Source organism: Cibotium barometz, chromosome 25 (genome assembly GCF_041138505.1).
Source record: "Cibotium barometz isolate CiBa-2024 chromosome 25, ASM4113850v1, whole genome shotgun sequence".
NCBI classification, from domain to species: Eukaryota; Viridiplantae; Streptophyta; class Polypodiopsida; order Cyatheales; family Cibotiaceae; genus Cibotium; species Cibotium barometz.
In genome coordinates, this window is record NC_141070.1 from 52,913,682 (window position 1) to 52,941,332 (window position 27,651).

General features: G+C 44.3%; 1 protein-coding gene across 1 annotated transcript; it reads left to right on the top strand.

Annotated features, from left to right (window-relative positions):
* The first annotated feature begins 406 nt into the window (after positions 1-406).
* On the top strand, positions 407-27,556 carry LOC147624727 (DNA-directed RNA polymerases II, IV and V subunit 6A-like). The gene is made up of 6 exons (XM_086819763.1): positions 407-534; positions 605-635; positions 773-942; positions 26,952-27,003; positions 27,088-27,155; positions 27,260-27,556. The coding sequence occupies exons 1-6, from the start codon at positions 491-493 to the stop codon at positions 27,321-27,323; spliced, it is 429 nt and encodes a 142-aa protein (XP_086675889.1). The 5' UTR covers positions 407-490; the 3' UTR covers positions 27,324-27,556.
* Positions 27,557-27,651: the final 95 nt, after the last annotated feature.

Below are 27,651 nucleotides of genomic sequence, written 5' to 3' on the forward strand. Positions count from 1 at the left end.
GTACATACATACGTACATACATCTTTATGCGTGTGTGTGTAACTCGATGTGCCTAGCTTCTAAAAGGAAAGGAAGGGTGATTTTACACATATTTCTTTTGCCTGTAACTTCATGGAAAATGCTTCCTTGAAAATGCAAAATGCTTCTTGCCCGTCGAAGACGAATCGCAACACTAGTATATACTAGTTCTTCACTTGCGCGGTGCCGGCACTACCCCTGCCTGTGCACAGTCTGTCCCTTTGTACACTGCTGCCACGTGACTAAAGGAGGAAGAGAAGAGATGGTTTAGATGAGATTAGAGGTGATGCAGGACGGCTTAATAGAAGATATAGACAATTGAGTTGACGGCAAGACGTCCTTGTAACATAACTTGTCGGATGATGGGTGTATGTTGTAACCAACATATCCGGGGTAATAAAAATAGGATACACAAATTATTGGTCTATAAATTCTTTGTAACTCATTTTTGTCGAGCCCTAAAAGCAGAACCATGGCGGACGAAGACTTCAACGATTTCGATGGGGGCGATGGCGGGTGCGTCTTCCCCGTCCCCCTTTTTGCAATCAACGTTTATGTATAGCTCATGATAATCTCTCTGTGGCAGGTACGAGGAGCCAGTGGAACCAGAAGTAGAGGTAAGAGGCCATAGACAGGGTTTGCATTTCTGTGTTTGGTTACACAGCGCGCGGGGAAAAAGACCCAAGAAAAAGATAACAGTGGGAAAAAAACGCTGCTAGGTTTAACTATTCACAAAATGCTATTTATATGGCAGGAAGACGTCGAGGAGGATGAGGATCAAGCTGCACCCATTGACACCATCGGAGGGGAAGATGCTGAGATGAAAGATGGAGACCACCCCCCGGATAAGCCCCGCAAAACCACCCGATACATGACGAAATATGAGCGTGCCCGTGTCCTTGGCACAAGGGCTCTGCAAATAAGGTACTTTAAACCAGGGAGAAGTATTTTTACGATAGCACTCTGCAAGAAAAAGCAAGGAGTGTAGAGAATGGTAGGCCACCTTGGACCTTTTTTTTCTTCTCTCTCTCTCTCTAGCATGGGCTTTTGGCTGCAGACAGCCGGCCACCTTTACATCTCCATGCTGCTGTTTGCCCTAACCCTCTCTCCCTCTCGTTTGCTTTAGCAGCTGCCTTCAGCCTCTTCTCCAAGCTGTTGCCCAAAGGCCCTGCTCGCAATTTGGCATTCATACGCATACTTTCTCTACTAATTGTGCGGTAATCACACTTGTCATCTCAGCCATAGCCACCCAGCAGCACCCCCATAGCCGCCATTCCGGGCCCTAAAACCATTGGTGTGCCACCCTGTAGATGAGAAAGTTATTGGGAGAACAAATGCAACAAGAGGATTCTTTGGAAGGGTCTTGCTTCCACTCGCGGACTTATTTGGTCCTCAAAACATCACATGGATGCGTGAAGGACTCTTTTGTGGGGTGAAGCTGTGGACCTTGTTGGGGCTTGGAGCAAGATTTGGCTGAGATACAATACCCCATGGCCATAGCAAGTGCCCAATGGTTGAAAATCATAATACAATGATTAAATACCCTTGCCTTCAATATGTCTTCACAATGGAATCCTTCAAAACAGCCCCGAACAGCCGGTATTCTTTATGGGCAACCTTGCAAAGAAAGAGAAAGAGAGCAACTGGCATTAGGGCACCTTGTAGAGCGGTGGTAGGGAGCCATAACCATGGTGTAGTGACTCTCAGAATGTGAATAGTCACCATTGTAGAGGCTAGTTTGTAGCATGAGAGTCTGCCCAAATGAAGAAAGAGGGCTGGTGCTCTCATGAGCTAGAATGGCAAGCAAAAGCTATAATGACAAGTGTAGAGCTGAGGTGACAAGTGTGAGGCTACTTGTCCCACTTTGATCCACTGTCATACCACATGTCCCAATTTAAGAGATAGTTTCCACTCATCATATCTTAACTTGTAGAGCTTTGATAAAGGTATTTTGGCAAGTTTGCCCAATTGCTTAGTTTACGGTCTTAATGATGTGAACATAATTTTCATTGAGGATTATCCAAAAATTGTAGTTCTCCTAGATTTGAGTTGTTTGTTCCTTTGTATTCCACCTTAGAAATGTATGTGACCACCATGTAGAAACATGTTTCAGTGCTAGATCTCTCCCAAATCCTCGAGAGCTTGCCATACATGCTTTTCACTTGACATTTGAGCTCGTACTTTCTAAATATTTAGACGTATAAGAGTCCATTAGATCCCTTTTATACAAGGAAATGTTTGGGCTAGTGACATCCTCGCTAGCTTCTCAAAAGTTGTTTGTTGTATGGCCAAGATCAGAACAGGTTAATCATGACATAATGGTCAAAAGAACCTATACATGGTTGCAGGAGACAGTGTCACATGCACCCATGCACTAAGGTGCATTATGACTTGTTGGATATGATAACTAAGCTATGAAGATTGATCAAAACATCCTCAAGGTGGATCAAAGATTGTACAAGACATCATAAATATGAGGGACAAAAATCTGGTATATGCAAAAAATTGATATGAGATTAACACAAGAAGACACTAATTGTGATTAGACATGAACCAAACTTACATAATCACTTGATCATGACTTGTACCTTATTTAGAGACTCCTCTACCCTATTTTTAGTTGATGAGTTGCATGAACATGTACCAACCATTTGTAGGCTTTACATACCAACCACTGGCCACTAGCCTATCAACCACATATTTATTTGGACTAAGGAGTTGGGATTACATTTATCCAACAATCCTCTCTTAAGACCAACTTCTTACAAAACATGAATCAAGTCTAACAAACCTCCTTGACACAATGAGTAAGAGTGCCCCCTGAACAACAACATAGGTTAGTGTACTCTTCTCTACAACTCGTTAAGTTGAAACAACATAAGTCTTGACTCAACCACATACATGACATAATCTAAAAAGCATACTCCTCATCTACATCTTTTATACTAAGACTAGAACAAAGATTTGTTTCTTCTTGTTGGTTGACTTCTTCAATCACGTGTCTTTGCTTGCTTTTGATCTTTTTGGTAGCACTTTGAGGATGGATGATTCGTCTTTCCACAATACTCACAAGGATGTTCAGAGAAACAATCCTTAGTAAGATGATATGTACGACCACAAATAGTACACTTCTTCTTTGCTGATATCGTAATAACAGTATATGCATAAGGATCTATCACATCCTTTGTAATCTTCTTGTCTTCTTCCTGCAAAGAATTTATGATACTTTCCAAAGAAGGAATTGGCTCCTTCTCTTTAAGTACCGTCACAATTTGTCTAAAGCTTGAAGGTAAGCTTTTAAGCAGGATAGCAATAGCATCTTCTTCAGGAACAGTAGATTTAACATAAACCAACTGTGTCATTAAGCTCTTCAACCTGTTAATTAAAGCTGCTAAATTTTCATTACTCTCCATGGTTAGATCAAAGAGTTGCATCTTCAAACTGATTTTGGAATGCTTTGCCTTTGCACCAAAAGTACGTTCTAATAATTCCCAAGCTTCCATAGCTGACTCAACATTATCAATATAATGAATAAAATCATCTTCTAAAGCAGTAATGATAATATCAAGTGCTTGTTGATCTTTTGCTTGAAGTGCAGCCGTTGTAGCTCTTGTAACTGCTTCAGAAATACCAGCTTCATCTTCAGTAAGTGACTTGATCATATTTCACAGATTTTTCTTCATGAGGTAGCCCTTCATCTTGATTTGCCAGGTATGGAATCCAGTTCCGTTGAATTTGTCGGAGAATTTGGAACTCATGACGATAAAATATGATAATTAATGTTGAGAACTTGCTCACATAGATGATTTAAGTCCAAATAACAAAAATATCATCAATATAAATCAAACTTGGTATCACCACGTTGGAGGAGCAAAAATTGTAGAAAAGGGGCGACTGGAAATTTGCTCCGTACAGCAGCTACAGTGCACCAAATATCACAAGATTTGATATGCACAATCTTCACTTGATAGACTTGCTATACCTCAGAGGAATTGGCGCAATTCGAAGCGATGAAGACGAATTTCTGCGCTGAATAGGAAACGGCCTGCGTTGGTGGCGTTGACAAATTCGCGCGGCTGTGTTGAAATTGGGCGATGAGATTGGATTTGTAGCATGCGTGGGATCTAATCTAAGAGCCTATATCAAAAGATTAGGGTATGATCAACTCAGTGCACACATGGAATCAAACTACAGCAAGGGGTTCAAACAAAAAAAACTGGCTATGGTGATTAAGAAATTGATTAGGGTTTTTTTTGATAAACTAAGCCTAATTGAGTCTGATACCAAATGTTGGATATGATAACTAAGCTATGAAGATTGATCAAAACATCCTCAAGGTGGATCAAAGATTGTACAAGACATCATAAATATGAGGGACAAAAATCTGGTATATGCAGAAAATTGATATGAGATTAACACAAGAAGACACTAATTGTGATTAGACATGAACCAAACTTACATAATCACTTGATCACGACTTGTACCTTATTTAGAGACTCCTCTACCCTATTTTTAGTTGCATGAGTTGCATGAACAACATGCATCAACTATTTGTAGGCTTTACACACCAACCACTGACCACTAGCCTATCAACCACATATTAATTTGGACTAAGGAGTTGGGATTACATTTATCCAACATGACTCAGTGGCTCATCATCAGTGCTATACTTAGATAGAAATAGTACCTTTTAGGAACATTTTTTGTACGCTGTGACTCCATTGTGTGACCTAGTCTAGAGATAGCATTAGCAAGTGTTTATGTAAGCCTGACGGGGCGTGCTGTGACAGATTCCACCACGTATCCAAAAGATAGAACTATAAAAGAGAGAAGATAGAGAGTGGGAGAGACAGAAGGGTTTAGCTAACTTGCACAGTACACACATTGAGCGGGGAACAAGCTGCATTCCCTTCCAGGAATTCATTTAGGAATAATCTACGGACTCGCAAGCCAAGATCAATACAACCAATGAATACAAAATCAAACAAATATGCCGATGTAGAAATCCAAGTCGGAGTCGATGTCGAGGCATGAGATTTCTGATGCCGAGCACACCACGGGGATGACCCACGAGAATCTCTCACCAGGCTAGTACCAGATCCAAATCCAAGTCCAAGTCTAGATCCAAAGAACCCTGGCACAGCAGGTACATAGGAGATGTGTGCAGATGACGTAGAATAAGATGACCAGTTGTAGTCTTGCCGCCCATAATTGGAGAAGAAACAACTTGACAAGAAATTATACTGGGGAGTTTAATCCAGGACCAATCCACGAGTCAATCAAGTTTGGACCAATCAACAGCAAGAGGGTACGACACAAATCAGCTTGTACGACTAATTTCAGTTGGTGCAAGATAGACGGTGGCGACTAGGGACGGTGTTGTTCTACTGGCACAGATGGTTGCCAAGTAGTAGGCAGTGCAGCAGCCGAGTAACAAGCAGTAGTAGCTGGCAGTGCAAGGCAATAGTGCTCAGCTCCACACACTTCAATAATGATCATGATCTTGGAGAGGTTCATGCTTATTTTATACTTGAGGAGGAGTCTTGCTTTTTGCCAAAAGCTAGTAAGGCTTTTGCTTTTCCTTTTTCACTTTGCTTTTCCCTTTATAAGTTTTAATAATAAAATATTACTTAAATATGACTAGCTTTTTCCAAAGTTCTTGTGCTTTACTTTTCTAGCTTCAGGGCCTTCCTTTTTGGCCTTATAGATGTTTTTTGCTTTTTTGGTCCGGGTGCTCTTGGCTCGTGGTCAACCTAGTTTGCGTTTCTTTGCTTTTTGACCAAGACTTGCGCTTTTCAATGTGCAAACTTCATGATCCCTATTCCCGTGCCTTCATCTACTTGTCCACAAGGGTTCCATCATGTGAAAAGAGCTAGGAGGGCCAAATAGTTACATTCTCTCCCTCTTATATCAACTGCAGAATGCAAATGTTCCAAGCATATGCATATGTTCCAAGTACTAGCCTTGTCTGGTGAGCTTGCGCATTTGGTCTTTCCCCATATTTGTGGAGTCTTCTGCTATCTCTATGCCTTTTCTTTAACCAATAGCTTTGTTCTTGATGGTACTTCTTCAAGGCCTGTTACATGTGTTGGATGAAAGAAATGCATACTCACCTCCTGTAAAAAAAACTAGACAGAAGCTACTCAACAAACAGGTATGCATTATTCGCGCATTCCAAGTATTGGCTAGGTAGTCTGGAGCCTAGTGGACCACACATCAAAAACATCACACAAAGTCAAAGAAATTCAAACATAAATCATCATGTAGTGCACAAGTAACGATCCTCCTGTTCATGGATTGTCTTGTCTGGTTTCATCGAAAACCGGTGATGAGCTATTTGGCTCTCGAAGGAAACCGCTCAGTCGATCCTCAAGGCCATCTTGTCACTAGGACCGCTCGAGAGTTCATCATCAGTTATCTAGGCCATTTGGTTGCATTGATCACCCAACTATGATAACCAAAGTTGACAGAGAATCCTTTGAAGCATTGAGATTTTATGCTAGCAAAGGCCCAGTGTTTTATTTCAGATTTATCAAAACCTTTATAGTTGAATGTGCTGTCTCAGGAAGATTGCTTTGGAGCAGTCTTAACCAAGAGGGCTATGTTGTGGCCTATGAAAGATCTTTATGCTATCGATGAGGACTTCAAGAACATTTGGAACAGATTGCAAAATAAAGTTTTAATTTCATCAAGGAGGGTTTCTTTTTTGAAGCAAACTCATTTATGTGTGACCAAGGATTTGAGGCCAAAAGTGATCGAAGAATACCATGCTCCACCTTACATAGGGCATAGAGGTATATTCACTATAACTCAAGCTTTGGAGAGCTACTTCTTTTGGCCTAGCAGAAAGAACATTGAGCTATATGTTCTAGATTGTATGCTTTGTCAGAAGGTTAAGTTTGATTGACAAAAGCCAACAAGATTATTGTAACCATTGCCAATTACGAATTTTCCTTGAATAGTTTTGTGGTCATTGTCAATAGATAGCCCAGATGACTACTGATGTACAGTCGGGCAGTCATGGCAACCAAATAGTCCAAATGACCGCATAGGATTTCACAATCGGCCGGTCATTGCGACCACATAGCCTAGATGACTATATTGGAATACCGAAATCCATGGCTTTTTTTTTTGCCAAAGCTTGCAATGGAGTAGCATCCATTGAAAACCTCTTGATGAACTTCTTGGCATGATGTCAATCCGATGATCTTCGGATCTCTTGCTTTGGTTTGTGGAGACAATTTGCAGCCAAGTGTCCCTTCTTTCCACATTGAAAACACGCCCCTTCTTTGGTGTATTCTTCACGTTGCTTGAGAGACAATTTTCTTTGAAAGAGTGGAGGTTTGTCCTCACTCCCATCCTTCTTCTCTTGAGACTCGGCCCTTGATGGAGGTAGGTTGGTCTTAAACTTCTTCTTTTGAGGTGGATCCCAATTGTCATTCTTTGTCTTGTCCCCCATCCAAGGCATGTACCAAGCCTCAGCTTGCAAAGCTTTGTCACGTGCTTTCTCTAGGGTTTTTGGTCTAGACATATACACGGCTTGCATAAGCTTAGGTTGTAGTCCATTCACAAACTTACACATTTCTGTTAGTGGTGGAATAGGAGTATATGAAGTAAACTTCAATGAAATAGATTGAAAAGTTGTTAAGGTAAGTTGCCACATTCTCATTGACTTTCTGTTTTACCTTGTCCCATTTTTTTTGCACATTCGCTTCAAAGTTGCGGGTAGAAACTTCTTATTGAACATAACCTTGAAGTCGGTCCATATCTTTGGCTCGGTCTCTTCTTGTACCACTTTTAACCACCAATTCAAGGTGGCATCCTTCAAGTGCATGCGAACCATGCGAAGCTTGGACTTTTCGGAGAAGTCCTCTCCTCCAAAGGCGGCATCAAATTCCTTGATAAAGGATAAGGCTTTTTGAGTGTCACGTCCCTTGCTTCAATACAAAAGAAAGGTCGGAGTTGTTGCTTCTCAAACAACCATAGACAAGCAAAAACAAGACCATTACCTCCCCAAAAAAAGGAATTTGGGAAAAAAATTCGCACGAGTCCATACGGTATTTCGTACGATATGGTGTTGTATGCCGTACGGAAACAACTATGGAGAGGACATCTGTCTAAGGATTGTTTGTCCAAGAAGAAGGACAAGACCAAGGGCAAGTCTTCATCTCAAAAGAAGGGCAAAGACACAACACAAGATAGTGATACAGATACTTCTAGTGACTCATCTAGGGCTCCTAGTGTGCTTCCAGCTCGGAAGGACCAAGGTGGTGGTGTTCTCGCATTTCCGCGTTCCCGTTCCGGGGGCTTAAAACGTTCCTGTTCCTAGGGATCAAAACGTTTCCCCGTTCCTGTTTCTTGGTAACCATGCATTTGTGATCCTTGGTAACTATGCGTTTGTGACCACAATAATGGCAAGTAAGATCTTATGAGCAGGATTGTTAGTAGGTTTAGAGTCAACTTTGTTGCTCGTGGAACCCTTAGATTGTCATGTGCCTTTGACCTGAAGAAGGGTCTCGGAAGCACCTTGGCTTGTTTTCTTCTTGTAGCTCTATCCTCATGCATGCCAACAATAGTATGCAGATTGGGAGTAGAGAGAAGAAGTAGAATAGTATCCAGAAAGATGAGAAAGTTTCGAGCAATTTGGCGAGGAGCCGATGAACAAAGTCTTCATCAGTAGCCTTGCTCCTTAAAGAGACCAACGGCTTCTTGATGGTAACAAACTCTGTAATGGAATCCATGATGTTGGTGGTATTAGAGATCTTCAGGTTGGCAAGCTGATTCTCCAAGGCAATCTTCTCAATAGAGTTCTCTTTATGATTCCTCCTTTGAATGGCATCCCACAATTCTTATGCAGTCTCATCATCATTGTCATCAAATTGACGAGCAATAGATGGTTTAATGTTGAAGATGATAAATGCATGTGCCTGAGCATCCTTATCAAGCTAGGGATCAATCACAGCACGAGGAGAAGTCGGCGATTGGCTCAGCGTTGTCCCCTGGTAACAATATCCCATAGCCAATGATACCGGAGTAAAGTCTTCATCTACAAAGACTAATCAAGGTAGTTGGTTCCATCTAGGATGGATTCCTTGGAAAGTTAGTGAATAAATGAAGAGATGACAGTCGGTGTAGAAGCCATGGAATCCTCCTCTTGAATCTACAACGGAAAGGTTGCAAGTAGATTTTTGGGGGCTGTCCACTCCTCCCCAGATGCTAGCTGAGGTGAAAGAAGATGTAGGACTGTACAAGGTGGTTCTAAACGTAGTGAACGATACGTTCAGTATGTTTGGAAAACGTGTTGAAAAGATTCCAAACGTATTGAACGTTGCCCCCGATATATATATATATATATATATATATATATATATGTATGTATGTATGTATGTATGTATGTATGTACAAAATTTATATTTTACTTATAAAATTTAATTTTGAAATATTAAGTTTGAAGATTCATCAATGAACATTAAAGTACTTACTAATACTATACAATCTTTAGTTTCAAGAGAGAGAGAGAGAGAGAGAGAGAGAGAGAGAGTTGAGCGCTGCATAGAAACGCCCGTAGGAGAAGACTTGAGTGCCGCATAGAGACACACCGCACAGAGGCTGCCACACGAACGTAAGGAAAAACGAAAAAAAAAACGATGTTGACTTATGTCCGTTTTTTTAACCTATAAAATCAAAAGTGCACGTTCACTACGTTTCCAAACGTTTGGAACGTTTGGATTACATCCAAATGTAGTTTGGATGCAACTATGGGACTGTTGAACTTTCTATCTCTATCCGACACTATATCTGCAGGCAAGCCATATAGCTTGTAGAGATGTTCAATAAAGAGTTTTGCCAACTCTGGCGTTTTAACAGTTTTCTTCGTGGCGATAAACTTTGCCATTTTAGTTAACTTGTCCACTACCACCCACACCGAGTCATTCCCTCGACTCGTCTTGGGTAAACCGGTAATGAAATCCATGGAAATGCTTTCCCATTTCCCTTGAGGAATCTCCAGCGGATGGAGTAGTCCTCCAACCTTAAGACGTTCGTGTTAGTTAACTTGTCCACTACCACCCACACCGAGTCATTCCCTTGACTCGTCTTGGGTAAACCGGTAATGAAATCCATGGAAATGCTTTCCCATTTCCCTTGAGGAATCTCCAGCGGATGGATTAGTCCTCCAACCTTAAGACGTTCGTGTTTATTGACTTGGCACTTATTGCATTTCAGCACATAAGTCTGGACGTCCTTAAACAAACTAGGCCAATAAAACTGTCTTTTTACTAGTGCTGGGTCTTCTGAATCCTGGGTTGACCCGCGCTTAGACTATCATGACTTTCTTTAAGAATTTGGGCTCGAAAGTCACCAATAGTTGGTACACATACTCTACCCTTGTAGAGTAAGTACTCGTCGTCAATGGAGTAATTAGCATATTTCTCCCCTCGACGAAGTTTATCACTTCCCTTTGAAGCCGTGGCAGTCAAAGGTGATGAAGGGCCTACGTCAGAGCTCTCCGGCTCCAAACTATACCCGGAAGACACGGCTAGTCTCTCCGGACTAACTCTCGCTTCCCTTTCCGTTGCACCTTCGGCCAGTCTCTCCGGACTAGCAATCCGTGCCAACGAGGGAGGTGGTTGCGTCTGTGAAGAAGTGCGTACGCGTACAGCGCGCTAGACCTCTGAAAAAGATGGATCGTGCTCACATAAACCACGTAGTGAGTCCAAGAAATCATTCTTGAAGACTGTGAAACTAAGTTCATTAATCTGTGGCATGCGACTAAGTGCATCTGCCACCACGTTATACTTATCTTTCTGGTAATGTATCTGAAGGTCAAACTCCTGTAGAATCTCCGCCCATCGACCCTTCAGTTCACTTTGACTTGAAAGCCATTTCAGACTTTCATGGTCCGTTCAGACCTCAAAAGAAGTACCATATAAATAGTGTCTCCACTTTTTCAGTGCATGAACTATCGCTATCAACTCTCGCTTGAAGGAGCTAAAGAAGCTCAGCTGAAACAGTTAGGGTTTCATGTGGGAGACACACATAGAGAAGAAGAAGGGAGAGAGAGAGAGAGAGACGTGTGGGGATAAGTCAACTCACAAAGTATGAGTGTGTGACTCCCCTATCACACATGTATATTTGCTCTAGTGCACATAGTGCACTTCGTACATTAAAAGTACTAAGTGTACTATGTACTATAAAACTTATGGGCTTGTACACACTATAAGGGTGGGCATAATGCCTTTACCCCAACAACCTCCCACTTAAAGGCAATGTGTCCTTAAGTGAAGGAAAAGAAAAAAATCAGCATGTACATGATAATATACAAGGCCATATCAAGGCTGAAACTGGCCTCATCCAATGCCCATCAAGTGTCTGCAATGAGCAAACCGCTCTGGAGGCAAACTCTTTGTCAACAAATCAGCCGGGTTGTCATCCGTATGAATCTTGACAAGCTGAATCAGCTTGTCCTCTATCACCTCTCTGATGAAGTGATACTTCACATCCACATGCTTCGTCTTTGCATGAAAGACAAGGTTCTTTGCCAACTGGATGGCACTCTGACTGTCACAATGCAACAATGGAATATCCCCTGTATAACCCAAATCAACCACTAACCGAGATAGCCATAATGCCTCCTTGCAAGCCTCTGTGGCTGCAATATACTCGGCCTCTGTAGTAGATAAGAAAGTGCACTTCTGCATCCTGATATCCATGACACAGCACCTCTTGTGAATGTAAACACATAACCGGTAGTAGACTTCCGGTTATTTGGATGACCGGCATAATCCGAATCCGTGTAACCATGCACTAATGCATCCTGTGTGCCCTTCAGGTATCTCATGACACCTTTCACTGCTTCCCAATGCTTCTTGCCAGGGTTGGCCATGTATCTAGTAACCACTCCCACTGCAAATGCAATGTCTGGCCTGGTAGCAACCATGGCATACATGAGACTGCCACAAGCTAAAGCATACGGAATCTTGGCCATATCAGCCCTGTCACTATCCGACTGTGGGCTGTCCATAGCACTGAGTTTCACATATGGAGGCAAAGGAGTACTAGTCTTCTTCCCCCCCTCCATATTGAACCTCTGCAAAACTTTGCCAATGTATTCCTTTTGAGACAAATACAACACATGTTGATTTCTGTCCCGAAGTATCCGCATATCCAAAATGTGATTTGCATCACCCAAATCCTTCATATCAAAGGTCTGATGCTTCTTCAAGGCATCCATCTCTTTACGAGATTTCCCGGCAATCAACATATCATCAACATACAAGATGAGGATCAATAGACTGCCATCCAAAGCTTTCTTGGTGTATAAGCAGTGATCTATGTCACTCCTCCTGAAATATTGGGATTTCATGAATGTATCAAATTTATGATACCATTCCCTTGGTGCCTGTTTGAGCCCATAAAGACTCTTTTTCAGCTTGCATACAAGCTTCTCCTTTCCATTTACTGCATAACCCTCTGGCTGTTGCATATATATCTCCTCATGGAGATCACTGTGAAGAAAAGCAGTCTTCACATCCATCTGAATCAAATCCAGATCATCATGAGCAACCAAAGCTAATACAGCTCTAAGTGTGGTCATTTTGACCACTGGAGAGAAGATCTCATCAAAGTCCACACCATATTCCTGCTTGAAGCCCTTAGCCACTAACCTGGCTTTGTATTTTGGCTTTGCATCAGGTGCAACTTTGAGCCTGTAAACCCACTTGCATGGCAAAACCTTCTTGCCTGTAGGCAAATGCACCAACTCCCATGTTCCATTTTTGTGCAGAGAATCCATCTCTGACTTCATAGCACGCTCCCAAAGAGCCTTGTCTGCCCTCTGTAAAGCGTCCTTATAACAAGAGGGCTCCCCACAGTCAGTGAGCATCAAGTAGTCAACCCCTGGAACAAACCTGTCAGGGGGTCTGGAGGGTTTTGTGGACCTCCGTACCCAATGATCATCATTTGCAGGTTGCTGTCCAGCTTGCATATCACCTATTGGTGGCTCCTGTTGCATGCCATAAGGTTGAAAGATCATGCCCGGTATCTCCTCTAACTGTGGGATATCCATAGGGATATTTTCTGCCATCTCTGGCTGTCCATTTGGACCATTTTCAGCACCATTTAAGGGCTGGTTTTGTTGCTGTAATGGCTGATTTACAGCCCTTGGTTGTTGTCCATGATGTCCATCATCATCAAAGATGACTCTGCCAGGCTCCTGTTGCCTTGCAGGCTCCTTATACATGCATGTTTCATAAAAAATGACATCATTGCTGCGTATAATCTTTCTATTCACTGGATCCCAAAGTCTATACCCCATTTCACCTCTGTCACCATATCCTAGGAATATGCATTTGTGAGACTTAGGATCAAGTTTGGTGCATTTTTCCGTGCGTATGTGCACGTACGCAACGCAACCAAACACTCTCAAGTGCTTGTAGGACGGAGGCTTCCCTGTCCATACTTCCTCTGGCACTTTCCCACCAAGCCTCGTGTTAGGTGACCTGTTTATAAGATGAACGGCTGTCATAACAGCTTCAGCCCAAAAACCATGAGGTAATGCAGCATGTGACAACATAGAACGGACCTTCTCCTGAATGGTCCTGTTCATCCTCTCTGCTGTCCCGTTTTGTGGAGGATCATAAGGAGCAGAGAGCTCCCTCTTGATGCCTTTAGCATCACAAAAGTCCTGAAACTGTTTGGACGTATACTCTCCACCATTGTCGGAACGCAAAGCCTTCAGTGTTTTGCCAGTTTGATTCTCAACATGAGCAACAAACTTCTCAAACACTGAGAATGTATCACTCTTCAAATGAAGAGGATAAACCCACACCTTGCATGTGGCATCATCAATAAAAGACACAAAATATTTTGCCCCTCCCAAAGAAAGCTGAGGCATCTCACATATATCTGTATGCACAAGCTCTAACTAAGCATCTTTCTGTCCAAGAGCTTTCTTGTGGGGGCACTGGAGTTGCCTGCCATATATACAATGCTCACAAAATTGCAAACTTGAGAACTTTAGAGAAGGCAAGTAACCAAAACGAGACAATTGCTCCATTCCTTTGACACTCATGTGTCCCAACCGGCTATGCCACAGAGATTTCCGGCAGCTCGGTTGCATTTACATTAGCATGGTGACAAACACCAGCATGCATGAAGTAAAGAGTGTTTACCTTAGAGCCTCTGGCAACAACCAGTGAGCCCTTACTAATCTTCCACTTTCCACTACCAAATGTGGTAACATAACCAGCATCATCAAGCTGTCTAGTAGAAAACAGGTTCTTCTTGATCTCAGGCACATGCCTGACATCATGGAGCATAAGTTGTGAGCCATCTGAAAACACAAGCCTCACATCACCTCTGCCAAGAATCTGGCATGCATGGTTGTCACCCAAATAAACTACTCCTTCATTGCTAGCAGTATACCTGACAAACAAGTCTCTGCAACCTGTGACATGAAAGGAGGCACCTGAATCAATGATCCATGAGTGCATACCATGACCATCTCCTGCATGGAGTGAATGGGCATCAAGTGAAGACATGAATAGGACTTCATCCTCACTGTCACCTGCATGCCCAAAGCATCAAATGCCAGTGCCTGCATGCAAATCAACCCAATTGGCACAAAAGCCCTTTGATTTGCACTCCAATTTCCTGCAATTTAGCCCCGAATGTGAGATTGCTCACATCATATAGCATGTATGAATGCCCAATAGCATAATCACATCAAAAGCCGCAAATGTTAACACCCAATTTCTTGCCAATTGACACGGAATGTGACCAATGTCACCCAATGTTGCCAATTGTGCTCAAATCTGAGCCATTAGGACCTGTACCTGCTCAATTGATGATAACGGACATGCAAATCCCAAAATTGAAGCAAATACCTCTGAAATTTTTGATTTCTGTTGCAGGAAGGAGGGGGGCGTCGTATTTGCTGACTCGTGTAGCCGAGTACACAGTACTTGGTGGATTTGGTGGCGCAGTACTTGCAGCTCTGGCAACAGCAATGGTGTGGCAACGTCGGTGGAGGCTGCTTAGAGAGCAGCGGGGGCATCATCCGGTAGGGGCTGAATCAGTTGTAGAGAGGCCGACTTTGACTGTCCTTCATGCACACCTGCGGGCGCAGCGCACTTGTGTTCACGCGCACACCTTGTGCCACCTCAGCTCGAGCAGCCGAATGTTAGCACTCAGGTATCGCAGTGCTGAGAGTGGCACTCGAAAGCGTCAGAGGTGCAAACGGCAGGTGATGTTGACGATATTTCACAGTTGACAAAATAGTAGCGACGGATATTGCTGAGATAAAAACCCTAAAACCAAAGCTCTGATACTAGTTGAAGGAGCTAAAGAAGCTCAGCTGAAACAGTTAGGGTTTCATGTGGGAGACACACACAGAGAAGAAGAAGGGAGAGAGAGAGAGAGACGTGTGGGGATAAGTCAACTCACAAAGTATGAGTGTGTGACTGTCACGATTGTGACGTGTTTATATATCAGATTCTCTCTTCATTGCTGATTACTGTTGCAGATGCAAAGAGTTACCAGCCAAAGGGAACCCCTACCCTCGACTGGTTGCGACTCTTCGTCAAAGGATGTACCTCTTCATCGAATAGCCACCTCTCTTCGACGAATGGTTGTATCCCTTAGTGAATGGTTGTGCCTCTACATCGACTCGACACATCCCTTAATCTAAAAGTTGTACCCTTTCGTCTAAGGTCATGTCCTTTCATCAAAGGACATGCCTCTTCAAATGTCTCTTCATCTCCTATATAAGAGACCTATTGTACTCAGTTTAATAACAACAAGTCAATTCAATCTTGTCTCAAGTGTTCTCCTGAAGGTTCTTGTTCTAAGTTAATTACTTAAGTAGTAATTAGTACACAATATGCAGGATTAACAACATAATCCTCACAGTGGTATCAGAGCAAATTTTTTCCTACCCGTGGGTTGTGAAGCCCTCACCCTCTCCGCGGCACTCCCTCATCCACCTCTCCTTTCGGTGTTGTATGGAAGAAGCAGAGCGATGGTGGACTTGGCGTGAATCCTTGCTTGTAGTAATGTAAACAAGTACACAAGGTCTCACACCCATATACACGTATTGTGTGTATAGCAGAGAGGGACCCCCTGCAGTATTTCCGGAATGCCCTCCCTCCCTGCTGCCGGTGGCGTTCGCAACATGGCAGGAACTGCCCCCTTCGCTGCTGACTATGGAGCCCCCCTCTCTTCGCCTTGGTTGCTGCCAACAGGCGCTCTTGTTTGCTGAGCGTGGCTGCCTACTATATGCTGAGCGTGGCTGAGCGTCACCTCCACTCATACTTTGTGTGCTACTATATGCAGTACTGCTGGTTCAAGACTGTTCGCAGTGACCCATTCGGCGATCAGCGTTCGAAGCGTCACCTCCATTCGGCGATTCAGCTTTCGAAGCGTCACCTCCACCCGGCGACGGCCTTCGAAGCATCAACCTTCAAAAAACAACATCAATACACAACATTAATAAGTGTACTGCCACGTGGAATTTTAAATAAAAAACCCAAACAAACCCAACAGGCGTGCGTAACCCACTGGGCGTGCTCTGCCCGCCGTTCGGGATTTGCTGGTGTGAACAGCCAACGTGGGCGACTCGAAAACCACCACCCGGCTGTCAGGATGTCGCCTAGTTCTTACTCGCCTCCTTCTCTCCAGCGAATAGGCGCCCTTCTTCCTGGCTGTTCGTGGGTTTTCCTGGCTTTGCCCACACCACATACCTTGTGTGCTCTCGCCCCCTACGTGCATGCATCATGGACAACTTCCCGGAGGAACCCGACATGCACATCTCTTACCTAAGTTACATCGACGAGATCCCCGAGGCTGTTCTTCCCGAACACAGCCCTCCTCGTGCCCTCACTCCGGAATCAGTGCCACTACCCGCCGATGTTGGGTGGATTCCAAGTCTTTCAGCCTCTCCTATCCCAGCATCCCCGGCCTCTCAGGTGTACCGCATTCATGTCAGCAGCCCGCATGTGACCGAACCCGACACTTGGGCGATTTGGACTATCTTCCTCACCTGCGAGCCACTGCATCTTACTCATTTCGAGTATTTTTTATCACGGTACCCGCAGTTGGCGCACTTTCTTCCAGAGTGCAGTGTGGATGGCTTACGCAATGTCTCCTCCACGCGCCCTCCTGTGACATTTTACTGCGAGATCTTCGTCCCCGACTATACTCCATTATCTCCAGTGCCCAGTTCTTTGGAGGAAGCCAATGCAGTAACTTCGGAGGACGATCCCGACGAAGTGGAAGATCCCGACTTCGCATACGAGGACCCTATTACTGCCTCTCCAGCAGCTGTTCCTTCCATTCTCCATTTCGGGTGGACCTTTCCTGCTTCACCACAGTACTCTCTCTGAGTGCTTCAGATGTCGACGTCGCACAACGTGCCACCCGCCGATCCTCAGATGGAAGCCTTGCTGATAACTACTCTCCAACAACAGATGGAGGACTTGCAAAAGGCATTTTTTGACGGAATGGTATCAATGAGATCCCAGATGGACGACATGCAGCAGCGGCACCAACATCAGCGCGAGGGATCCAGGAAGTCCCAGCGAGCGCATCGTTCGCATTCTCCACAGTCATCATCATCATCCTCGGTGGGCCAGCAGGACGATCCCTTACCTCCTCCCGATCCGACTGCCGGGGTAGACAATGCTGAACTTAAACTTTTATATAAATTAATGACCACAGCACAAACACGGAAGATGGACATCAAGTTACCTGAGCCCTACAATGGCCGCCGTGATAAGCGGTTAATCGATCATTGGCTCTACAAAATGGAGGTTTACTTCTCGAATACTGAATTGCCCGAGAACAAAAAAGTAGCATTGGCCAGTACCCTCTTGAAGGATACCGCCTTCCTCTGGTGGCGACGCAGGATTGCAGATGGCAAGTCTACTCCAACGTGGGATAAATTCCGGCGTGCTCTTCGCAAGGCTTTTGAGCCTGCAAATGCGAATTTTCATGCCAGGTCTTCTCTCCGCCGCCTGAGTCAAACTGGCTCCGTGGCCGCGTACATCTCAGAGTTTCAAAAATTGGCTTTGGAGATAGAGACACTCAGCCCCTCTGACCAGCTTCACAGCTTCATTGACGGGCTTGAACCCACAATCCAAGACGAAGTCCATAAGTATAATCCTGCCACCCTGGATGAAGCAATCTCGTATGTCGAGCGCATCAGTGATTACCGGCGTCCTCCCAGGAACTTTTCCTCCGGCGCCCGTTCCTTCCAGCGGAATCGATCCAATGGGACTAGCCAACCCCAGCGTCCTAATTCTGGACAACCCAACTCTCGGCGACCATATTCTGGACAACAGTCCTTCCGGCCGTGATTTTCCGGGCAAACTTCCGCGTCAAATGCAGGATCCTCTCAGACCGAATCCTCTGGCAGCGACAAAAACCGAGATCGGTCTCGACAGGACCGTCGCAACAATGATCGGCGCAATTTCAAGCGAGAACCCTCTTCAGGACAGCAAACCTCTTCATCAACTGCCCCTTCATCCCAACCTAGTCGCCCAGGCCTCTGCACAATTTGTTCTGGCGATCACCGGTGGTATGAATGCCCTCAGCGTCCTAAACCCTCCAACGCTCGGCGCAATTCTCAGGTGGACAGTTATCACCATGCTGATCATGACCCGCCTCCTGTGAAAGACAAGAACAAACAGATGGCTTGTTCTGTTCGCGTTTCAGAGTTTGTCAGTACCCTGATGCTTAATGGCCAAAGTACCAACCCTGTTCCGGTGAATCTATCCAAACAGGTCCTTAGTCTTCTTGGCTTCATTGGCGACCATCCCATCAATGTGCTGGTGGACAGTGGCTGTTCCACTAATTTTGTGGGCACTTCTTTGGTTCATAAGCTTCGCCTACAGACCCGACATTTTGTGGATGCTTTTCAAGTGGAGCTTGCTGATGGTTCCTTCCTTAATTGTAACCAAAAGGTGCAACAGCTCCAGTTCCAGATTCAAGAATACCAGGATCACCTTAATTTTTCAGTGATGCCGTTGTCACATTATGACATGATATTGGGACAATCTTGGCTGTATCGATATGATCCGGTGATTAGCTTTCGTTCCCATTCAATTCAATTATATCATAATGGTCGAGAGCTGGAACTTCATGGCCTTTTCAGTGCCAAACCCATCACCATTGTTTCTGCCCTGCAAGTCAAACGTCTCGTTCGCAAACGTGACAGTGCAACATCCTTGGTCATGTTACGGGAGATTGAAGCAGAAACCAGTGAGCAATCTCAAGCCTCGTCATCAACTACTGCTTACTTGGAGCAACCCTTCTTCAAGTCTTTTCAGGATTTGTTTCCGAATGATCTTCCGATGACATTGCCTCCTCGTCGTCCTGTGGATCACCCGATTGATCTTATCCCAGGTCAACCTCCTCCAACCCGAGCTCCATACCGTGTTTCTTACTCTGAATCTCAGGAGATACAAAAGCAATTACAGGAGTTGCTGGACAAAGGTTACATCCGTCCCAGCAAAAGTCCTTTCGGAGCCCCGGTTTTACTTGTCAAGAAGAAGGATGGATCAATGCGGCTTTGCATTGATTACCGTGCTCTCAACAAGCTGACAATCAAGAACAAATTTCCTTTACCTCGCATCGATGAATTGTTCGATCAACTGCTTGGTGCTAAGGTGTTTTCCAAGATTGATTTAAAGTCCGGCTATCATCAAATTCGTATCCGTAATGGTGATGAATACAAGACAGCCTTTCGAACAAAATATGGTTATTATGAATTCTTGGTCATACCTTTTGGGTTAACCAATGCCCCGGCCACTTTCATGACCCTGATGAATGAAATTTTTGGGCCATACTTGGATAAGTTCGTGATCGTTTATCTTGATGATATTCTGGTTTTTAGCCGATCTATGGTCGATCACAAAGAGCATTTACAGATAGTCTTTGAAGTACTACGCAACAATGTGCTGTACATCAACAAAAAGAAGAGTGAATTTTTCAAAAACCATGTGGAATATCTTGGTCACATAATTTCTGCTAATGGGATTGCAGTAGATCCTAAGAAGATTCAGGCGATTGTGGATTGGCCTTTGCCTCTCACCATTTCAGATGTTCGATCTTTCTTGGGACTTGCTAACTTCTATCACAACAAGGTGCATAGATTTTCGGAGATTGCTGCCCCTTTGACAGAATTGACAAAGCTGGACAAACTTCAGTGGTCTTCAGAAGCTGAGCAATCCTTCAATGATCTCAAGCATGCCTTGACGACAACCCCGGTCTTGGCCATTGCAGATCCCACTCAGCCCTTTGATGTAATGACAGATGCCTCAGATCGTGCTTTTGGTGGAGTTCTGATGCAGAATGATCGTGTCATTGCTTTTGACAGCAGAAAGTTTTCAGCCATTCAAAGCAGGTATCCTGTGTATGATAAGGAGTTTTTGGCAATCGTGCATGCTTATCGAACATGGAGACATTATCTTCTTGGAGCAGATTCAGTTGTACGTACAGATCATCAATCTCTGACGTATATTTTCACTCAGCCTGTTATGAACTCTCGACAAGGCAGATGGGTGGAATTCTTGGCTAATTTCCACATGATTATTCAGTATGTTCCTGGTCTTCAGAATGTGGTTGTAGATGCCTTAAGTCGCATGCCTTGAGCCATCAATTTTGCCATCACAGATGTGCAAATGGAAATCCCTGCTTGTTTCAAAAATGAATATTTGACGGATAGAGATTTTGGAGATGCGTTCCGTGCTCTCAAATCTTCTAATCCCAGTCCTGCAGAAATGAACATGTTTGCAGCCTATATTATCATAGATGAGTTGCTGTTCTTCTCTGACCGCATTTGTGTGCCTCACAATACTTCATTGCGGAAGATTCTTATTCAAGAACATCATGAAGTCCCTTATGCTGCTCACCCTGGTATCAACAAGACATATCGACTTTTGTCTGCTACATACTTCTGGCCTCAGATGCAGCAAGATGTTATCAAATTTGTCAAAGCTTGTCATTCATGTCAAACAATGAAAGCCTCTCGACAACTTCCTCAAGGGTTACTTCAACCATTGCCAGTTCCCAATGAGAGATGGGAAAGTATCAGTATGGATTTTATCACCACCTTGCCTCGTTCATCCAAAGGCAATGCTCAGATTCTTGTGGTGGTTGATCGATTTTCCAAAATGGCACATTTCATTCCTTGCAAGAAAGCTGCTTCAGCCCCAGACGTAGCGTCATTATTCGTGCAACATGTCTTCAAATTGCATGGTTTACCAAAGACCATCATCTCTGACAGAGATCCAAAGTTCACTGGACATTTTTGGACGTCTTTGTTCAAATCTCTTGGCACGAATTTGTTATTCAGTTCAGCCTATCATCCTCAAACAGATGGACAGACTGAAAGAGTCAATCAGATTTTGGAAGAAATGATTCGACATTACATTCAATTACGTCTGGCATCATGGGAAGATTATTTACCACTCGTGGAATTTGCTTATAATAATTCCCATCATTCAGCAATTGGATTAACTCCATTTCAAGCAGCATATGGACATACTCCTCTTGTGCCTACAAACTTTGTTTTACAACACAAAGTGGCGTTGGCAGATCAGTTGGTTCAGGAGATGCAAGATGTACTTGTACAAGTTCGAGATAAATTGGTCCATGTGCAACAAAAATATCAAAAACAGGCCAACAAGCATCGTCGACATGCAGAATTTCAAGAAGGAGACTTGGTCTTATTATATGTGGCACCTCACCGCTACAAAACAGTGAAGTCAGTTTTTCCAAAGTTACGACCTCGCTTCTATGGGCCTTTCAAAATTCTTAAGAAAAATTCAACTGTCAGTTATAAGTTGGAACTTCCACCGTCATGGGGAAAGATTCATCCGACTTTTCACATATCTTGGCTCAAACAGTATATTCAAGGAGATTCGCCTGTTCCAGACTTATCTTCTTATGTACCAGAAATTGAAGATGACCATATTATCCTTGTTCCAGAAGTAATACTTGACGTAAGACAGAAGGAAACAAGAAGAAAGTTGACTACAGAATTTCTTGTGAAGTGGATGGACTTGGATGAGTCTGATTCCACTTGGCAAACAGATGAAGAAATGCAGCAGTACCCTAACCTTCTTCCTCGACTGGTTGCGACTCTTCGTCAAAGGATGTACCTCTTCATCGAATAGCCACATCTCTTCGACGAATGGTTGTATCCCTTAGTGAATGGTTGTGCCTCTACATCGACTGGACACATCCCTTAACCTGAAAGTTGTACCCTTTCGTCTAAGGTCATGTCCTTTCATCAAAGGACATGCCTCTTCAAATGTGTCTCTTCATCTCCTATATAAGAGACCTATTGTACTCAGTTTAATAACAAGAAGTCAATTCAATCTTGTCTCAAGTGTTCTCCTGAAGGTTCTTGTTCTAAGTTAATTACTTAAGTAGTAATTAGTACACAATATGCAAGATTAACAACATAATCCTCACAGTGACTCCCCTATCACACATGTATATTTGCTCTAGTGCACATAGTGCACTTAGTACATTAAAAGTACTAAGTGTACTATGTACTATAAAACTTATGGGCTTGTACACACTATAAGGGTGGGCATAATGCCTTTACCCCAACATCGCTCGTAAGCCGAGTAGTTACGCTGCGCACAATCTAACTTTTTACTCTCAAATGCAATTGGGCGTTCCCTTTGCATAAGTACGGTCCCAATGGTCTCAAGCTCTTCTGTTGGGCTTCCCCCCAACTAATGTTTTTAGTTTTTGACTGTAACCGGTCAGTCAACGGGATTGCGATCTTCATGTAGTCCTTCACATATTGTCGGTAGAACCCCGACATGCCAAGAAAAATCTGCAGTTCCTCGAGATTCTTTGGCACTGGCCATTTAAGAATAGCCTCTACTTTTTCTGGCTCCATCCGCATACCATCGGCGGATATAATATGGCCAAGGTAGTGAATTTCTGTTTCAAAAAATCCACATTTGCTCTTCTTTGCAAATAGTTTGTGCTCTCACAACAACTCAAACACTAGACGCAAATGCTCTATGTGTTCTTTCTGTGTCTTACTGTACACAAGAATATCATCTAGGAAAACTACTACGAATTTTCCCAGATATGGACGTAAAATGCTGTGCATTAGCGTCATAAACGTCGCTGGAGCATTGATTAGCCCAAATGGCATAACCAAAAACTCAAAATGCCCGAAACGGGTCCTAAATGCTGTCTTCGCAACATCTTCTGCTTTAATTCTAACTTGATCATACCCTGATCTCAAGTCTACTTTTGTAAAGTATCTCGATCCATAGAGTCGATCAAACAACTCATCCATGCGTGGCATCGGATACTTGTTCTTAATCGTTATCTGATTAAGAGCCCTATAGTCTATGCACATCCGCATAGATCCGTTGTTCTTCTTTACCAGAAGAATAGGCGATGTCCATGGACTTGAACTAGGCCGAATGAAGCCTTTGTTCAAATATTCCGTCAATACAGTACGGTCGCCCTGCAGGGTAATGACTACCTCCATGCTCAAAACGTAGCATATTATGTAGGTAACTTTGAGCTAGACTAGGGCCCAAGCCATACAGCCACTCCCTGCCTAGATATACGTCTGCTCTGGCTAAGTGCATGACTTGAAAGTCAAGCGGAGCCTCGTAGTCTTGCATAGATAATGGGACCCCCAATACTACGGTATTCCATACCGTTTTGTCATACCCGTTGGCTAGGCCAATAGTATACTCATGATCGCTCTGGGTCTCAGTCAACCCCAACTTCTTGACTAACGAGTAGTTCAAGAAGTTGTGGCTAGCTTCATCATCGATAAAAACTATGACTCTACGGCCACCTATGGTGCCATACATGCGGACCATGTCATGCGGACCTACAGTAGACTGCCACATCGCTGGTGTCACCGAACAAGCGTGATGCTCATCACAATGACACACTGTCACCTCTCTGAACTCTGCGGAACTGAGGGAGTCTCTGCACTGTATGCAACTGTCTAGAGGATTTACCATCTCTTTTGGGCTCGTTGCCGCTCGTGGTGGCTTTAAGCTTTGGACACTCAGCCTTTGTGTGCCCCACATCGTTGCAATTAAAGCAGCGATTTTCCTTTCGTGCTTTAATATACTCCTCTTTTTTTTGGACTTTGCTGTCTCTTTTCTTCCTGGATGGTCGCGGTTTTTTAGACCAATGACCACCCTGTTCTCCCTGGTCCATTCTATCCCCCTGCTTATCACTGCGGAACCCTTTTCTTTTAAGGCATGACCTCCTCTTCTCACTACCCTCGGCCTTGCCGAACCACCACGCGTGCTACGACACTTGATGTCATCAAATATCTGCGCATACTTAATTGCCTCTGCTAAGTCTTTAGGCTGTAAGGCTCTACGTACTCAAGGTAATCATCTTTGAGGCCTCTTTTAAAGCCTCGCAATGTTTGGAATGCATCGATCCCCTTTAGCTTGAGTACTATCTCCCTATAGTCTGAGATGTACTGAGTCAAGGATTTGTTCTCCATCGAGCACTTGTTCCATAACTCCCAGTTTCTCTCTGCCTCATTAACAAGCAAAAACTCTTTTCGAAACATCGTTTCAAACTCCGTCCAAGTGGTAGGACGAGTTGTCAAACTCATCCACCACTTGTACGCTGTGCCGGTTAATGAGAGGCTAGCCTCTACGGGCTGCACTCGGCTAGGCTGCTGTCGCAGCGCGTGCAAGTTTGACCACTTCGCTAGAAACATGTTGACCGAGTCCTTGTTTCTCTCCTTCTCCTCGCCACCAAAACTAGGCAGCTTCAAGTCTTTCAATAACGACGAAGCTGTCTATACGGACGGCCCCGCAGGCGCATCGGCCTGTACTCCTGCAACCACTGGCGAGGCTACGCTCACCCGTGTCGCAGGAGCTCGTCTATCACGAGGAGTCGGAGTACTAGCCGAGGCGGCTGTCAGTGCGTCTAACCATGTGGAGATGCTCTGTAGCATCGTGACTAAGTCAGTCTGGACTTTACCCATATTGTTCAGTTTTGCATTAAGATATTTAAAAAGTCCACTAGAGAGCTCCGTCTGTGTCAGGACGTCGGCAGGGTCCAATAGGTCATAATCGTCGTCGTCATATTCCAAGAGAGGTCCTTCTCGGTCCCCTCGACGACGTCGGTGTTCATGTCATTTGGCTCATCGACCAAAAAGGGGTCGTCTGCTATTGCGGCCGCTGCGGGCTCGCTGGGTCCTAAGGCGAGGTCAACAGACGAGGAGGGCGCTGGCGGATCACGCGTGATCGACGAGCGCACTCCGGACCGGACAACGGTCGGACATATACGGCTTGATAATTCGGTCAGGGTCAAACCCGCGACCGAGGACAAGAGACCTGAAAACCCTAGAGAAGTAGAAGGCACTACGCATAGCAGACATATTTTAATTCTTGCACAAATAAAAATGCGAGAACTCGGAAATTACAAAAACGCTAATAAAATGAGCAGTGGAGAGAGAATAGTCACCCCCCTTACGGTCGCCTGCGACTGCGTCAACTGCCGATCTGTGTTGCGCTGCGAGCCTCTACAAGCGTCGCTACTCCGGGATGCTCGGATCCGAGAGAAAAGGTGCCTGCAATGGAGAGCTTGAGTGTGTGCAAGGAAGAGAGAGAGAGAGAAAATAGAGGAAACGTTCCTTCCAGCTATGGCCAACCTCTTCTCCTCCACGACTTCTTGCCGTAGGACCTTTGGGATAAGGTTATCCCCCAAATTTGATTGAGAGCCAATCATTAAACGGCTGGGCCCGCTTCGCACGCCACTCGCGACCCCGACGCCAAGCTCTGATACCAATGTTAGATCCCCGTAGCACCACTACGGGCGTTACCACAGGAGGGGATGGCCTCTGGCTCACCACCTAGCCATAGAGGAAGAATGAGGATTGCCCCTCACCCCCCAAGCTATATAGTGTGTGGCCTGCCGTCCACACTAGCCTGGCCGCCCATGACTCTGCATGGGCGTCCTCTCCCACTGAACCCCAGATGGCCACGTCCTCGGCGCTCCGGCCGAGGCGTTGACGCTAAAGCCCCGTCTGGCCATCCGGTCTGCCGTTGGTTACAGGCGTTACAGCCTACGTGACACATGTTCTCCTGTTGTGGTTAATTGTCAAAGAGACCCCGATGATACTGAAGACTTGCCCGGAGAATTTTGATTTCTGATGCCATTTAAAGTTTGATTGGTTTGCTAGGAATACCCTTCTTTGGAAACTCCCAATGCTCCTCCAATTTAAGCATCAGTTTATGGTGGTAAGGATGATGGTCCGACTCTGGTTCCTTGCCTCCCACAAGAAAGCATCCACACGTAACACAAGGTGGCTTGGTGTTTTTCTGTAACCTTCGTGTGTACTAACCCTGAGAGGCTGAGACAATTCCAAGATCGAGTATGGAACTAGTGTCTGTTTCAGTTCATCAGAGAGTCTCAATCGTTATCAGTACGAGACATCTGCAGCATTTCAAAGCCATTGTACTTGAAGATATATCATGCCTTCTCTGTTGATTCTCAGGTTCAACAGAAATCACTCGAAAAATTGGGCTCTTCAGCAGCCTCTAATTGGGTGCAATTTCATAAAATTAGCCCTTGGAGCCATAAATAGCATGTTTTCCAACTTTGGGCTTTCTTTACAACAAAATAACCTTTGTCCAACGTATCAATAAAAATAAAAACCTTTGCCCAACAATTAGGTACATGTGTGCCTCGCCATATTAAATCACAATAATACCGGGCTATGCAAATAGCATACATCCAACGCCGCAACAGTTCAAAATCAGTTCAAGTTTTTGTTACTGCTCGGGGACTTTTTAAAACTGCCGTGTAGGCCTTTCTATGGATGTAGACTTGCTTGATAATTTCTCCAAAGGCTGCCCACAAGCAAGGTAGTTCAACTTAACACATTTACCTTTTGTCTGTGGGGGCAGCATGAACGCACCTGTGATGGTTGAGCTGGAGGGAGAGACCGACCCCCTTGAGGTAATGGAATGCAAATGCTACTGAAGTTGCATAAGTTTTAAGTAATCAATCATTTGATTAACAGATTTGGTGCCATTTCTGTAGATTGCAATGAAGGAGCTTAGAGCACGCAAGGTTCCCTTCACTATCAGGCGCTATTTGCCAGATGGAAGGTAATGAGATTGACTGTTCTTTGCACTCTAATCTGTTCATGTGTTTTTTTCTTATTGATTTTTGATCTTGACATACATGGCTTTGAATGTTGGGTTTCCTGAAGCTATGAGGACTGGGGTGTTGACGAGCTGATTGTAGAAGATTCGTGGAAGCGACAGGTTGGCTGATGTTGTCAGTGTGCGTTAAGGGGATGAATCTCTATGCCGCATTACTTCTATATGCCAGGTCTGCCAGTGAAAGTACTTCGTAAATCTGTAGTTTGTAGGAAGCTAAAGCTTGTAATACACATCATCAGATCGAACACTTAATATAGAAGCATGCACCTAAGGTGCCTACATAAGAGGATTATTGATATTCCTACCTTTCTATTTAGCATTGGAACTGGATTCTTGTTTTTTAAGTTGTGGTTGTGTTGTGACAAAGAAACTTTATCATTCTGTCTCCATTAGACTGCTTGTCGAGTTTTTGGATATTCTATTGGCACTTAAGACTGTA